General features: G+C 39.1%; 1 protein-coding gene across 1 annotated transcript in view; it reads left to right on the top strand.

Annotated features, from left to right (window-relative positions):
- Window positions 1-13,888, top strand: part of PPHLN1 (periphilin 1) — a 65,631-nt gene extending 51,743 nt beyond the window's left edge. The window contains exon 8 of the mRNA XM_009880849.1: window positions 13,679-13,888. Within this exon, the coding sequence (XP_009879151.1) occupies window positions 13,679-13,888 (210 nt within the window). The remainder of the gene's footprint in view (window positions 1-13,678) is intronic.
- The last annotated feature ends 1,069 nt before the right edge of the window (window positions 13,889-14,957 follow it).

Here is a 14,957-nt window from a genome sequence, read left to right as displayed (position 1 = left end):
TGCCGTATTTTTCAGGATGTGTTTGTACGAATAACCCCTCTCTATTCTGTATCTTTGAGAGCACATGGTAATCTTGTATGAAGTAAGGTTAAAAGGTAAATGGCATGGTACTGTTTCTTTTGGCTATTGCATTAAAGTGTTTGACCTTTAGCAACCTATTTTTATCTTAGGCAGTAAACTGTTTAGTTCTGCTTATCAAAAGAGACTTCACTGCTCTCTTTCCATGCTGTTCTTATCCAAAACACACTGTATCAATCCAGCATCAGTAGACTTTATCAGCAACAGCTATTATTCTGCTTAGAGATAGAGCACAAAAAAGTTCATTTATACTGTAACAGTAGGTTTTATTCAATAAATACTTCCATATATAGTTCTGTGGTTTCCACTTTCATTATCTAGTTAAGATTGTCTTTTGTATTACCTCCTTATTAGCTCAGTCTTTCCCCAGACTTTAGCTGTTTGACTTAAAATCATTTGTTTTGGTGTCTGCCCTAAAGTGAATTATTTTAGATTGTTGAAACAATAGCCTATGTATCTCTAAAGGTAAGATCAATATGGCAAAGTAAGTAAATTTGCACATATTAACACATTTCCTAATTATTTGAGGATATCTTCAAATTGTCAGGGTGTTGGTGGTAATTTGAAATTTTATGAAGTGTTTAGTTGAAGGGTCAACCCCCCTCACACACACAGACACACACCTCCACCCCATACCTTTGGCTGTGTGATTTGCTAGAGTGAAGTTCTACACGTTGGAGTGTTGGCCAGAGGCAGAACTTGTATACCTCTGAAGTGGCCGCAATTCGTAATGCTGCTGGTGATACTCAACAAATCTTTAACCTGAAGGAAGCTGACTGAGTTGGTGGGCAGCTGATAATTTGTTCTAGCTTTAATTTTTTTTATTGACTTGTTAGTCTACACGATGCTTTACCATTGTTACTAGTAAACAAATACTGGTACCATAACCAGCCTCCCTGTTTTTAAGATATTTCATGAAGCAAATCCAAGAGGACTGAGTCTAGAGCTCTGGTATACTTGTGGAAGTTTCATCTCTTGAGTACTAGTGATGTCTCTGGGTTTTTTTGACTTAGTTCGTTGCATTGTGCTGTTTTCACAGTTTATAGTTGACAGGGATCACAGAAGGCTGCTCTAAGCTATCTGAAGAATACGGAGCTAAAGCTCTCAAAGTCTGTCTCAAAAAAAAAAAAAAAAAACAAAAACCCAGCCCAACACAAAACAGTATTTGATGGTTCCAGTTTTCTTCGATCGGTCGTAATACTTTTTATAAGGACTGACTGAAGCCAGACTCAAAAAGAATCAAAGCTTTTCAGTGGATGCCAGAATCTGAAGACAAGCGAACACTTCAAAAAGTCATGAGTGTGTTCACGTATCTTGCCAAGTTTGTTCCAAATCTGTCCTCTGTCAGTTCACCCCATCAGACAACTTCTGGAAAATGTTCAGTGACACTGGGTTGAACAAGGCAGACATTCCTTTAATGAGTTTGATAGGTAGCAGTTCTTGTGCTGAAATGCTGCAGCGTTGCTTAACTATCTCATTAATAAAGGCTTGTAATGAGGAAATAGAAAGCCCATGTTCTTAGTCTCAGAAGATCTTTTTAAATACAAAATAGGTATGGAAAATGGAAATGGTATACAAAATGGAAAAATAGTTCATAATGAAAAAACCAGTGATTCCCAAGCTTTGTTGAACAAGCTAATCGCTGTGATTTTTCAATATTACTTACGAGCTGTAACCCAAACTTATCAAATAACTAATTCTAACTACTGTGGGATACAGTCAGCGGTGTATCCGCTGAGTAAATGCAGAACTCCTACTACGTTCCCTTGGAACCACAATTGGTAATCAGTGCCCTAAGACATATGATTTACTAACCATAAAAGACAATCTCTACTCCTTGTGGCTTTCTCTTTGGGGAGAGACATGCTTTCTAATTTTACCATTTTTTTGGATCAGATTTCTGCTTCGAAATTGTAGTGGAAGTAGCTAGAATTGTGGGAACAAATTCTGGAGACAGGGTTTGAGTGTTGAATGCTAAAAAAACAGAAGGAATGAATCTATTTTCTATAAGAAATGAGGCTTCATCATACAGCTTTTCTGACCTGTTCCACCCCCAGCCATTCTGCTAGCTTTTTGTTCTGTTTCTGTTAATTTTGTATTTGTCTGAAGATACATGCTGAGGTTTGGTAGCAGTTCTGTCTGTGATCCCGGGTGATCTCAAAGAGACTGGACACACTAGTAAGGCTGTAGATAAATGCCAAGGCTCTAAATAAATGTCCTCTTCAGATGTCATCTGCAGCTGCTTGTCACCTTGTCACCCAGAATAGGTGATTTCTCCCCGCAGCCCAACTGATGTGCTAGCATGTGACCTCATCAGGCTGATTTTGCCTAAAAATGAATTTTAGCAGTAGTCCTGTATATTACTGGCTCACACAAACAAGCAGGGAGATGGTTTTTGTCACGGGGATGGCGACAGCTGGGAAGGGGGAATAGTCTTTTCAGCCGTCACAGCTGCATATGGAAAAAGATATCCATTCACAAACTAGGGAAAGCTTACAGAAGTCTTCAAAAACATGGCCTTAATTTATTTTCCCTTTATGTGATGCTTCTATTTGAAATGAGTACTTAAAGTAAATGATGAGAATGACTATTTAGAGGGTAGAGACAAGACCATGACTTGGACATGAAAAAATTTGATCCATTATTGACGCACTAATAAAACTGATTTATGAGGCCAATATAATGTGTGAAGTAATTCTAAACTTTCAGAAACCTTAAGGTTTAACATAAACTAAGTAATAAAATGTTGGTAATCTAAGTAATTGTTTTTCTTCTCGCAGCTGTTACTTTTCCTTTCTGAAAAGTTGTCCATTACATACAGTACTTGAATTATTTTGTGTAGTATTTTCTTTATGCTGCACATGTGATTGAAAAAAAACTAGCCTTTGGCATGCATATCCAAACCTGCTTTAGCATTTTTTTTTAACTGTTAAAGAAATAAAAATGAAGTTGCTCTTTAGACGGTGATGATGAGAAAGCCTTCTCCTTTAAGGGGTTGGTTCTTAAAGTCATCGATCCACTAAACTTTGAGTTTACAATAACAGTGCTGCTGCCAGTTAATCATGCAACTGATCTGCTGGGGATTGCTTTTAATTGGAAAAGGAAGATTCATTTATTTGTTTTCTTCTCTTGCTGCTTGTTTACATTGTGCCATTGAAGAAAATATAGGTGATTCCCACCTCAGGATAAAATTCTGAGCCCGTTAACAAAAATGAGCCCTCTTAATGCAGAATGTTGAATCTGAGAACATTTGTAGCTGAGGATATATGTTGAAATTGAAAGCGTGAAGACTTGTGTTGAGGGAAAACTAAATCACTACAAGTCATTTTTTGGTAAAAGCTCACGTGTCATTACTGATCTTGACTGCAGCACAGTCCGTGTAAGTGGATTGAAACTACTGTACTTTCCGTACAAAAATATTTGCATGTTTTTATGACAAGGTAGATTGGTTTGTCATGTAATTGTTGTTGTTAATATACAGCCCATTCTGATGAAGCTTAAATGAATATCGCTTTCCTTTATGGTCAGTGGACATAACTGAAAGCTATTAAAGCATTTTTAACAAGAGAATTAACATAGACAGAGTATTTTGTAGATAAACTTCACCCTTCCTGTTTTGGATGGAGCAACAAGTTTACCATGGAGCAGATTTAGGAAATAGCTTTCCATCAATTCAGTATTTTATAAATAAAAAGTTGCAGGGTGAGGTCCTTCCTTTGGCACAAAGCTGATTATTTCCTGTTTGATCCTGAACTGTTGCATTTCAAGTAATGTTATATTTTAGCATCCATCAGAGAGGAGAGCTTTTAGGATTTTGTTTTCATTTATGGTCCTATGAAAACGTAGTTTCTAGACTTGAAGATCATTATAGAACAAAGGGAAATTAATAGATATATAAATTGTTGCTCTTTCAGACAATTTTTGGACTTAGCTGCACAGTTGTTTGTAGCTGGACATTCTTAAACGTACAGCTGGGTGCTATTATACATGAGCTGAAAAGGTGTCATTGATCTATCTTTAAGAGATTATCAGTACTAGTTCTAGTGAGGTTTAGAAACTGATGAATTGTAATTGCTATGGATTATTTGAATTCAGATTTATCATCTGCTTGCAGCAGGCACGCGTTTTCAATAAGAAGAACATGTAAGAGGTAGAACTTAAAACTAATACTGCTGTTTTACCTAAGGAACACACAGGTTAATATATGAAGTAACACTACCCTCATCCAACACATCTGTTGTAAAGAAGCCTATGAAATCTAGGCCACACACAAACTGGTCTCCAGGGACCTGTAGTTGGTGTTAGAATGCTGTTATTATGTGGTCTGATTGGTTTAGTAAAGAATTATCTCCAGTAAAACCATGTAACATAATAGTTCTTGCTCTCCCACATGGGAACTACTTCTGCTTGACTGAGCAAGACATTTCTTGAAGAAGTAATAATGCACTTGCTCTTGCCAAAATGAAACATTAAATGAAGTGTATCATCGTGTACATTTTTGTTGTGTATCAGTTCTTGTTCATTTAAACATTTGCTTAAAGTCCGCCACTGTAGTATTAAAAATTAATAGGTTTTTTTTACTTTTTCACACTTTTCACTTTTTAATGAAGTAAATATATGGATTTCCTAGCAATACATTTAAAGTAAAGGTTTTGCTTCTTTTTCAAAACTTGTTTGTAGTAAATTTAAAGCCATGGGGGACTATTTAGAAAATGTAAGTTTTCATAAATGAAAACTCTGTTGCTGAACTTTCCAGATACTAATTTAATTGCGAAGCAGTACAAGTCAGAGCAGTTTAAGGTTTATCTTGTGCTGTGCTGAATACTTTGTATGTGATGCTGTTCACTTTAACTTAAGAGAGCTGAGACAGTTCAATAGTCCATATGAACAGATTTCTAAATGGTACTAACTTGGTTGGCTTTTGCTATGGTTGTTCAGAGCTATATAGCCTTGCTCTACAGATTTGTCTTGGTTGATGATTGAGGGATTGGAGCATCTCCCTTATGAGGAAAGGCTGAGAGAGCTGGGACTCTTTAGCCTGGAGAAGAGAAGGCTGAGGGGAGACCTTATTATGGCATACAAGTATCTAAAGGGTGGGTTGAAGGAGGATGGAGCCAGACTCTTCTCGGTGGTTCCCAGTGACAGGACGAGGGGCAATGGGCACAAGTTGGAACATAGGAAGTTCCATTCAAATACACGGAAAAACTTCTTTACCGTTCAGGTCACAGAGCAGTGGCACAGGCTGCCCAGGGAGGTTGTGGAGTCCCCTTCTCTGGAGATTTTCAAGACCCGCCTGGATGCAGTCCTGAGTAATGTGCTCTAGGCAATCCTGCTTTAGCAGGGGAGTTGGACTAGATGATCTCTAGAGGTCCCTTCCAACTCTTAAGATTTTGTGATTCTGTGTTACTGGAGCTGTAAATACTTACTAACATTGTTGAGGACCTTTTAATTGCTTTTTATTTTTATTATTTTGGGCTCTGCTCAACTGTCATACTGTGCTGGTTTTGGCTGGGATAGAGTTAATTTTCTTCATAGTAGCTAGTGTGAGGCTATGCTCTGGGTTTGGGTTAAACCACGACGCATACAAAAGCTGTATGTTCCATCTCCAGGTTGCTTTATAAACAGTGAGTAAGCACACAAAAACGTGTAAATTTTTGTTTGGATAGTGAAGGGCAGAAGAAAGGAGTTGATGAGGGATGGCGCTTCTCTACAGAGATGATGATTAGAAGTATCATTGCAGAAGGGCAGAGCCCTGCGCAAGAGAAGTCAGAGGAAGATGAGGCTGTGGTGCGGAAGGCCAGGCAGCGTGGCTTTGCTGGGGCAAGTAAATAATTTGTCTTGCATGTTTTCTTCCCAGTGTATTCCACAGCATGGAAAAGACCAGAGTTGTGTCGCAGGACCCAGGCCAACTCTTCAGGGTATTCAGCCTTAAAATGTATGTGTAAACTCAGCAGACTGTAAACTCACTTACTATAGACATAGACACCCACTCCCCTCATTTTACAGAGCACTTTTCATCTCTTTTCATGCTAGAATTCTACTTTAAAATGAAGCGGGAAGCCTTGCAGTGCTGTTTTAGACTGCATCTTCCTCTTTCAAATTAGTTCAATCCAAGGAACAAATAAAAACGCAGGCAGGAGATGCTGTGTCCTAGAAGCAAGATACTGTAAACCAGCTGAACACAAGCACCGTCGCCTCATGTGGGCAGCAGCGACTGGTTCCTGGGGACTTCAGAGCTGGGTGGCCTCAGCTGCTTCTCCCAGGGGTCCCCTCCAAGGCGCCGGGGCTTCCAGCGCCCGTCCCTGCTGCACTGGGCTCGCACGGTGCCCCACACCTTGCCAGTTGCGGCCCTTGAGGGGAAAGCAGAGTTCAAATCTGAATACACGCTGCTTTTAAAAGGATGGCTGTATCAGCATCTGTTCCACATGAGGGACTTCCAGCAGACCTTTTGGTCAGGTATTTAGATGCCAAAAGTGGTGGGCTTACATTCTGAAAGCTGATTAAAGCTGTTAAATCAAGCACTTGAAACTTTCAATGGAAAGGGAGGCAGAACTGCATTTAAGTGCAAATAACTTTAATATTTTGCATATCTTCAGTAAGTAGCAAATTAACATGAAATTGTTCATTATTACATACTAGATCAAATAACTTGTTTCCCTCAATTTGCATTTCAATGAATATGTAATTGGTCTATAAACACATTGATTAATGGGTGCAGAAATTATTACATAGATTCAAGGCAAAATTGTTAGTGCATTTTTAAGAAAGGAATAGAGTACACTTGTTGATATTTTATAATTAAAAATTGTATGTCACTATTATAACCAAGTATTCAATTTGTTATACATTAATTCGGCTTTTTGTAACCATGAAAAAGAGTTCATCTTGGTTGAAAACCAATTTTAAATGTCTTGATCATGGGAATTGTCTGCAAGTGGTTTAATGACAGTTTTGTGAATTCTTTGCACTGTGGAGCGATAAATTTATATATTGTACTCATAAACATAACAGTACAATTACAATGCTGCTGCAGTAATGAAAATTTCTCTGTACTCTTTCAGTAGAGGATTAGCTTATTGTATTTGAGGAGAGTAAATTTCGGGTAGGTTAATAAAGTCTAATTTGCATGGTTGAGAAAAATCCAAGATAGTATGTAAATAAATTAAAAAGTGGTGGTTTGGGGAGAGGTAATAATTCCTTTTAAAAGATGTCTTTGGCAATGAAAATACTTTGATACCAGCAACACTGAAGTCATTCAATTTATAGTAGTTTCCCAATTTGCTGGAACAACATGCAGAGTTATAATGTAAAATCTTACTGCGTATGCAGTCAGCTTAGAGCTAGCTCTACGTTACAAAATCTTTTAGCATAGCTCTCAGAAAGAAAAATTACACCTCAGTCTGTCTACCCCTGCCAGAAAACCTGGCGTAGATGTGGCTGTGTTAACAGAAGAGTGCTTTGTCAGACTTATTTTAGGTCTGCTGAGGAGGGGAAATAAGAAGCTGGCTTATACCACCAGAGGGCTATAGTGGTTTAGCTGGGGGAACAGAAGCTGTTACCTCTGTCTGGTGTAGAGGAGCCCTGGGGCTTCATGGAAGCAAGAGAGATTTCAGGCAGTTTGCTCTTTCATTAATGGGGTGTCTGGAGGGGATACGGTATCACTTTCAAACTTGTGCTGTACTTGTGCTCTGCAAGTTCAAGCTCTGCCTTTGTCAGAAATCAAGCAACTACCAGTGAGCGTGTTGCTTCTTTCCTCCTTGCATGGGGGATTTGATTCTTGTGGGAAGTGCGCCCTTAGTAACTGAAAAGTTTCTGTCTTCTAAAAGATAATATATTAAATGAATACTTGCATGAATCACAGATACAAGATTGTGATTGCTGGGCGTGTTGGATCTTCTCAAGGGTGAGTTAGTATCTAAGGGTTTCAGGCTGTTTAATATGGTTTCTGAGCCACAGCCCTAACTCCTTCCCCCGTGTGAACTGAGCCTTGAGGGTCTTTGGCCTTCTGGATGGGGAGCTGAGAAGAGGCATCTCTGAAGATAAGCACTGACTCACAAGCGCTGATGGTGGACTGTATGCATATGGTGCAGAGCTGCTCAGGGACCCTAGAGTTGCATCGTGTTGAGAGAGTTTTAGAAGAATCTGTAAAAGTATGGAATGATAAGAATACTCAAAAAACCTTCCTGAGAGTCTTTCCAGTTATCAGGGAAATTCTCTCTTGCTTCCCTCTTCTTCAAAGGCTGCTTAAGAGCAGAAGCTGTAGTTTTACCTGTTCTGAATCACCTTGAGAAGTTAAAAAGCCTTTCTTTGCACAGACTCTAGAGCTAAGCTGGGGAAACCACTATGGTTTGAAATAAGGGTTGCAAGTATCTCCATTTTAACTTCCCTGTTTTTCCTGGCCACATCCCCTTTGAATATTGTGTCTACTCTTGCTGTTGAAGCTGGCCAGGTATTACAAGACTTTGAGACCAAGACAACAAAGTTTCTGACTCTTCTGCAGACTTTAGTCACTGGCAGGGGAGGACACCTTAAGTTCTACTTTTGTCCTCGTTCCTATTTATGTTGTCCAACAGCTTTGTTGCGCAAAATAGACGAGCAGCTCTGGAACAGTTTTTGGAGAAGAACATGAGGCTGTGCTAGGCAGACAAAGGAAATGATGTGGACTTTGTCAGTGAGTAGTAGACATGTCATCAAGGTATTCCCTACTTAGGTATAATTTCATCCACGCTTTCATCCACGCCCAGAGTTCAGATGTACAACAGTTTTGGTGATGGTGTTTTCCACCCATCAGTTGAGCCATTCAGTGTTTTCTTTGGTTTAAGCCAAGACCATTTTTAGATTATCATTGCAGGAGGGATATAGCAGTTTAAGAAATGAGCAGTCCCCACATGCTTGCTTCTGCTCCTCTTTCTTCCCTGTCAGAGGTTAGTGTCCCAAAGCTGAGCTGGAAGAAGAGAATGCGTGGCATCCTTCATCTCTTCCATGTCAGTGTCATACATTGTAATTTAAGTCACTGTTGATGGTGCTTTGAGGTTAACTGTGAAAACTTTGCACAGGTGCAGATTAGGGAGTTCTCAAAAGTTTTGTTCTACCTGCTGAGTTCTAGGGGTTGATCACCTCGAACCTGAGGGACTAACATCTCTATTACTCTAGCTAGATCTGGAAGTAAATGTCTATTAGCTATATTTAAACAGTTCTAAGTGCAAATTTTGGGTTAGTTTTCTCAAATATGTGAGGAGTGTTCACTAACATGTTGCAGGTGCATCTCACCTTTAGATTTGCATCCAGACAAAGCCGAGTGTGTCTAGTAGGTCGAGGGAGGTCGTTCTCCCCCTCTACTCGGCACTGGTAGGGCCACAACTGGAATACTGTGTCCAGTTTTGGGCTCCACAGTTCAAGAGGGACAGGGAACTGCTGGAGAGAGTCCAGCGAAGGGCAACCAAGATGATTGAGGGATTGGAGCATCTCCCTTATGAGGAAAGGCTGAGAGAGCTGGGACTCTTTAGCCTGGAGAAGAGAAGGCTGAGGGGAGACGTTATTACTACTTACAAATATCTAAAGGGTGGGTTGAAGGAGGATGGAGCCACACTCTTTTCAGTGGTTCCCAGTGACAGGATGAGGGGCAATCGGCACAAGTTGGAACATAGGAAGTTCCGTTCAAATACACGGAAAAACTTCTTTACGGTTCAGGTGACAGAGCACTGGCACAGGCTGCCCAGGGAGGTTGTGGAGGCCCCTTCTCTGGAGATTTTCAAGACCTGCCTGGATGCAGTCCTGAGTAATGTGCTCTGGGCAATCCTGCTTTAGCAGGGGAGTTGGACTAGATGATCTCTGGAGGTCCCTTCCAACTCTGAAGATTCTGTGATTCTGTGAAATGTGTATACAGAGACTGGCGCAGTGAAGAGTTGATCTCAGCTAGAGCTTCTATGCTGTTATCGTGCAAGAATAAAAAGAGCTAAAATGCTATGAGAATATTGTAAAAGTAGGCATATTTGTGATCCTCTGACCTCATAGATGCCAGATGTGCTGATTTTGGAAAACTCTTCAAAGAGAAACTGAATTGAGCTTATATACTTCTCATTTGTAGGAAAATCAAGACTATATATAGTATATGTGTGTGTATAAACTAAATCTAAATATATTTATATATTTGGGAATAGAACAGCTGTTTCTGTTTCTCCTTCATCTGCTTACTGAAGTGTTACACGTTCTTTCCATTATACTGGTGCTATAGCTTAGGTCAGAGAATAAAAGTATGCTATGGCTTTGGTAAATGATCACCCTATGGCTTTAGCTGTTTTCAGGATTACCTGACGTATATATCAGACAGAATAATCATGTCGTTGGTATGATTCCCTTTCTTGTTTTTCAATATAAAAGCATTATTTCTTCTTTCCCCACACATGGAATGAGTTTCAGTTTTTAGTTCCAGATGTTTACAGATGAGCTTTCCATGGTCTGAGCTCAAAATCAGTATCAGCTGGAATTTTAAAGCTAGGGATATTTTCAAACCTGGTTGGGTCACAAGTTCTTCCAGTATTCTTCTCCAACAGAGAGCTTTTTTTGCTTGTTTGGAGTCTTTTCTGCACTTTTCTTTCTTCCTTAAGCATCACATTCTCTGCTTATTTTGTAGAAATAGCCTCCTCCTCTTCTTAGGAGAAGATGGATTTTAATACACCATGCCACTATCCTTTTTTTCAAGAGCTTTGAGTGCTTTCATGTTTTTTTTCAAATAGGTGATTGTACTTTTTCAAATAGTTGATTAAGCTGTAATTAATATTCTTCTGTAATTGGTATTCTTGTAATTGATAGTCTCTACTCCCTTCAGCAAAGCATAGTAACTTCTCATTGAGGATTAGTAGTTGCTCACTGGCTTCAGATATAAACTGGTTTATGAAGTAATTTCCACTTCACGACTGTGGCTCACAGTTTTTTCAGTTGTGCTGATGCATCTGGTTTTATAATTGAATGACTGAATCCCATTAATTGGGGGGGAAGTAATTTTAGAAGGGATCATCGCAGTGATGCAATTTACGTCGCAGCTATACAAATAGGTTTATCAGCACAATTGAAAAGGAGGCAGATTGCACCAGGAGGATCAGAGCTAGCAGCTGGGGTAGAAAGCTTGTTGAGGGAAACTTGCTCAATTGTTGTTAGAGGATCTGAGCTGTTTCCTTTGTTTTCTGTTGTTAGAACTGCCTTCCTGCTCCACCTTCGCCCTCTTCCCCTATTTTAGGTCAATTCTTTTTTTTTTTTTCCTAAAGTCTTTTGTCAGAAAGTATTGAAAACGTTCATTTCATGTATGAAAGCGTTTAGTTTCCAGACTGTTGTGGCAGCGAAGTGACTTCTGTCTCCAGATGCAGTGACAACGATGTCTCTCTTGATTCTCCTCCAAGTCGTCTTTTGTGAAAGTTTTGAAGAAAAATGTGCTTAGATTGAACCAATATTTATATGCTGAGGGTCAGAGAATTTCATTTGGGTTCGTTCTTTGTGGTGTGTGAGAGAAATAGCAGATAGCACTATTTGCCATTAATTTGAAGACCAATTAAAAGTAGAGCATTTCCTTCGGTTGTAGCTTCGGGTGCTTTCCCGTGCAGAAGACGGGGCAACGTGTCTGTGTTCTCTATTACTGTCAGGGGTTCACTCGTGCCGGTGTTGCACAACGTCCTCTGCAAACTGACCTGTGGAAGATCATTCACACATCCTTGGTCTGACCACTTCAAAGGTGATAAAAGAGGACAAATAGACATGCAAGAAGAAGAAAAAAAAAAAAAAAGTAGTTTTGAACTATTTTCCCCGAAACATAATGGCTCTGGGGAGAAAAAAACCTTTCAGAAATCGTGCTCTGAAGGTGCTAGCAAGCATGCTGCAAGTACTTGAAAGCCACGGGTTATCCAAAGTGAAATACCATCTGCCTGTCATATGGCTAATCAGAGACAGCAATTCTTCCTGAGCTTTTTCCTTGGAAAGAGTTAGAAAAAAAGAAACCCAAATTTGCTCTGATTGAAGTTCTCTTAGCAAGTACCGTGTTTGACTTGCTGTGGAACATGAACTCTGAGAGTCTGGGTTTCATGCTGGTATTTTACTACCAAAGAACTGAACATACAAAGCAGGAAACAAACTCCCTCCTAGAAAAATTGCCACGTATGCACCATTTCCACACTTAAGATGTTTTGCTTCAGTTTGTTTTGGGCTGCACTCTTCTTTTTGACGTCTTAATCTCTACTGAAAATGAGTTTCTTCCAAAAGGTTCGCTTTTATTTGCCACCAGTGTTTGAAAAGCAGGTCTTGTTTTAAACTACTATTATAGAATATACTATCAAACATTTGAGTACTATCTTTATTAAAGGTATCACGTTAAATCATTGTGTTTCAGACAATAGTTTAATTTGTGCACAGAATGTTTTGGGTGTTTGCTTCTTTTTTCCTGCTTCTCTGACATGAATATGCTTGAGCTGCCCTCGGTGGTGGTGTTTGAGGGTTTTTGGTTTGTTTATTTTCTTTCTCTTTTTACTAACAGGGAATTGCTTATATACAGTTGTATCACGTGTCCACAATATAGATAAATGTGAGAGGAAAGGGTCACATATCTCTGTAAAAAAACAAGTTCTAACACAAGCACACAATACTAAAAGATAATTATACTTTGAGGAATATCAACATTTTAGCTTTTTTTTTTCTTCTAAAAAATGTACAGAGATATAAAACTTACCTTCATTCAAAAAGCCAGTGTATTTTCTAAATGGAAATTGGCCAAAGAGGTGTGAAAATGAGCTGCATCTGGCAGTTGAAAGACTTTGACAAGTGCCTTTTATGGTGGGTGTTTAGATTAACAAACATAGCTGGAATCTGGAAAAAAAAATAAAAAATTGAAAGGCCACTGACTCGCTGTGAAAACCACCTAAGAGCGTACTCAGGTGTTTGTTTGAGAAACAGTTGCAGTGCTAACGAGAAGTTATTTCTCCTCAACTGTGGTACATAACTGACTTGCAAACCCTTCATTTCTTGCAGTACAAGATCAGACGGGTTTGTGTAAACCGCTCCCGGGATTTCTCTTATCCTTAGTGGCTGAATCACCAATGCAGTCAAACTAATTAAAGTCGTATTTGTCAAGGACTTCTGTGAGAAAAGATATCCGACAAACAAACATAATTTGGTGAAATTATTTAAATACAACTTGTATTTGAAGTATTAGGAAAGATTACAAACTGAGTTATTGTTGCTTTGTATAAAGATTGAGATTGCTAGACATACCACGTTTAAATTAATTTTACATATATTTGCAATGAAAATCTGGTTTAGCATTTTCACTTTGCCATTATTTATTAAATGTTGCTGCAAGAGGAACTTAATAACCCTTTTTAAGGTATTGCTTCCAATAAGAATTATTTCCTGTGTCCAGATAGTTCTGAACTATTTACGTTTGTATTAGCACAGGTCAGAAGAGCGGAAGAGGCAAATTCCTCTTACAGTTCAAACTCGAGTTGAAGCCAATATTCTTAGTTGGGGTCTGCAGTAGCACCTAACTCAATGAGGGCTGTTGGTGTGCTAATGTAAAGAGTTGTGCATTTAATCGTTTTCTAAAATGTGTTGTTTCCAGGTCTACAGACAAGACTGTGAAACCTTTGGCATGGTAGTGAAGATGCTAATTGATAAAGATCCATCATTAGAGAAATCCATTCAGTTTGCCCTGAGGCAGAATTTGCATGAAATAGGTGAGCGATGCATTGAAGAACTCAAACATTTCATTGCTCAGTACGATGCTGCCAATCAAGATCTATCGGAATCCTTCAAAGAGGGCTCATACTAAGGACAAAAATACGCTTTTAGATCCCCTGCGTTGTGTATGCCATAATACATAAATCTGCTTTTTTGCGGGGAAAGAGGAGATCCGGTTGGAGATTGGAACCCAAGGCCTCTGCGCTCCTTCGTCGTAGCTCAGGTGGCTCTATCTCGGTCACTGTGGTCTCCACAATTGTATTCTTCCTACCTGTACTCATTGACATATATTCCTTTGAAAGGATGCTTCTTTTCAAAAATGCTGTAAAGTGACAAACTATTTTTGAAACCTTTACACAGTTACCGAGGGGAAAAAAAATGTTCAGTCCAGTGTACGTACACTTATGTTTTGATGTTTATAAGTGTAACTTCAAACACTGTATTTTTTATTAAAATAACAAGAAGCAGTTCTTCATTCCTCAACTTATGCAGAAATATGTCTTGTTTTCTTATATACTATAGGAAGAGAAGACTTGCAAAATTGTTTGCAAATATGATTTAAATTATTTATTGTAGATTAATTTTAAACTTCAGATTCATTCTGTAAAATCACACTAGGGGTTATCTCTAGTCTCTGACTGCCAGAGCAACTCTGACTACTTGATATAAGAAGTGCTATATTTTTGCTCTGATTGCAGGTTTTACAAATGCCTTTTAAATGTTGGTGCTTTCCATATCGTGAGTCATTATTAGTAAGCAGTATTATGTAGGATTAATTGCATTTTTTTTTTTAATATTTGCAGCTAAATGGTTCCTTTGTTATGTTTTTGACTCCACCTGACAGAGTGGAACTGCGGGCAGCCACTGAGCAGGGAAAGGTCTCTTCTCTTACTCTCTGCCTCTCTCCCCTTACGTCTTCTCACCACTTTTCATCCACCAGCTTTAACAATTAGGAGGCTGTGTGTAACCTTTACTTCCGACATCAAGAAGGCGCGGGGATTTAGGGTGGCAAGGTGGGGCAAGGAAAACCAGCAGGAGCATCTCTTTAGTAACTCCAGGTCGCTTTGAATTAGGTGTAATGTGAAGTTGAACCCAAAGGCCCCAAATTCATCATCATTTCAAACCTAGGTGATGCTGTGTAATGCCGCTTTTGACCTGAT

The sequence above is a fragment of the Charadrius vociferus genome, unplaced genomic scaffold (assembly GCF_000708025.1).
Source record: "Charadrius vociferus isolate BGI_N301 unplaced genomic scaffold, ASM70802v2 scaffold52, whole genome shotgun sequence".
Lineage (NCBI taxonomy): Eukaryota > Metazoa > Chordata > Aves > Charadriiformes > Charadriidae > Charadrius > Charadrius vociferus.
This window is presented reverse-complemented; position numbering and strand designations above follow the sequence as displayed.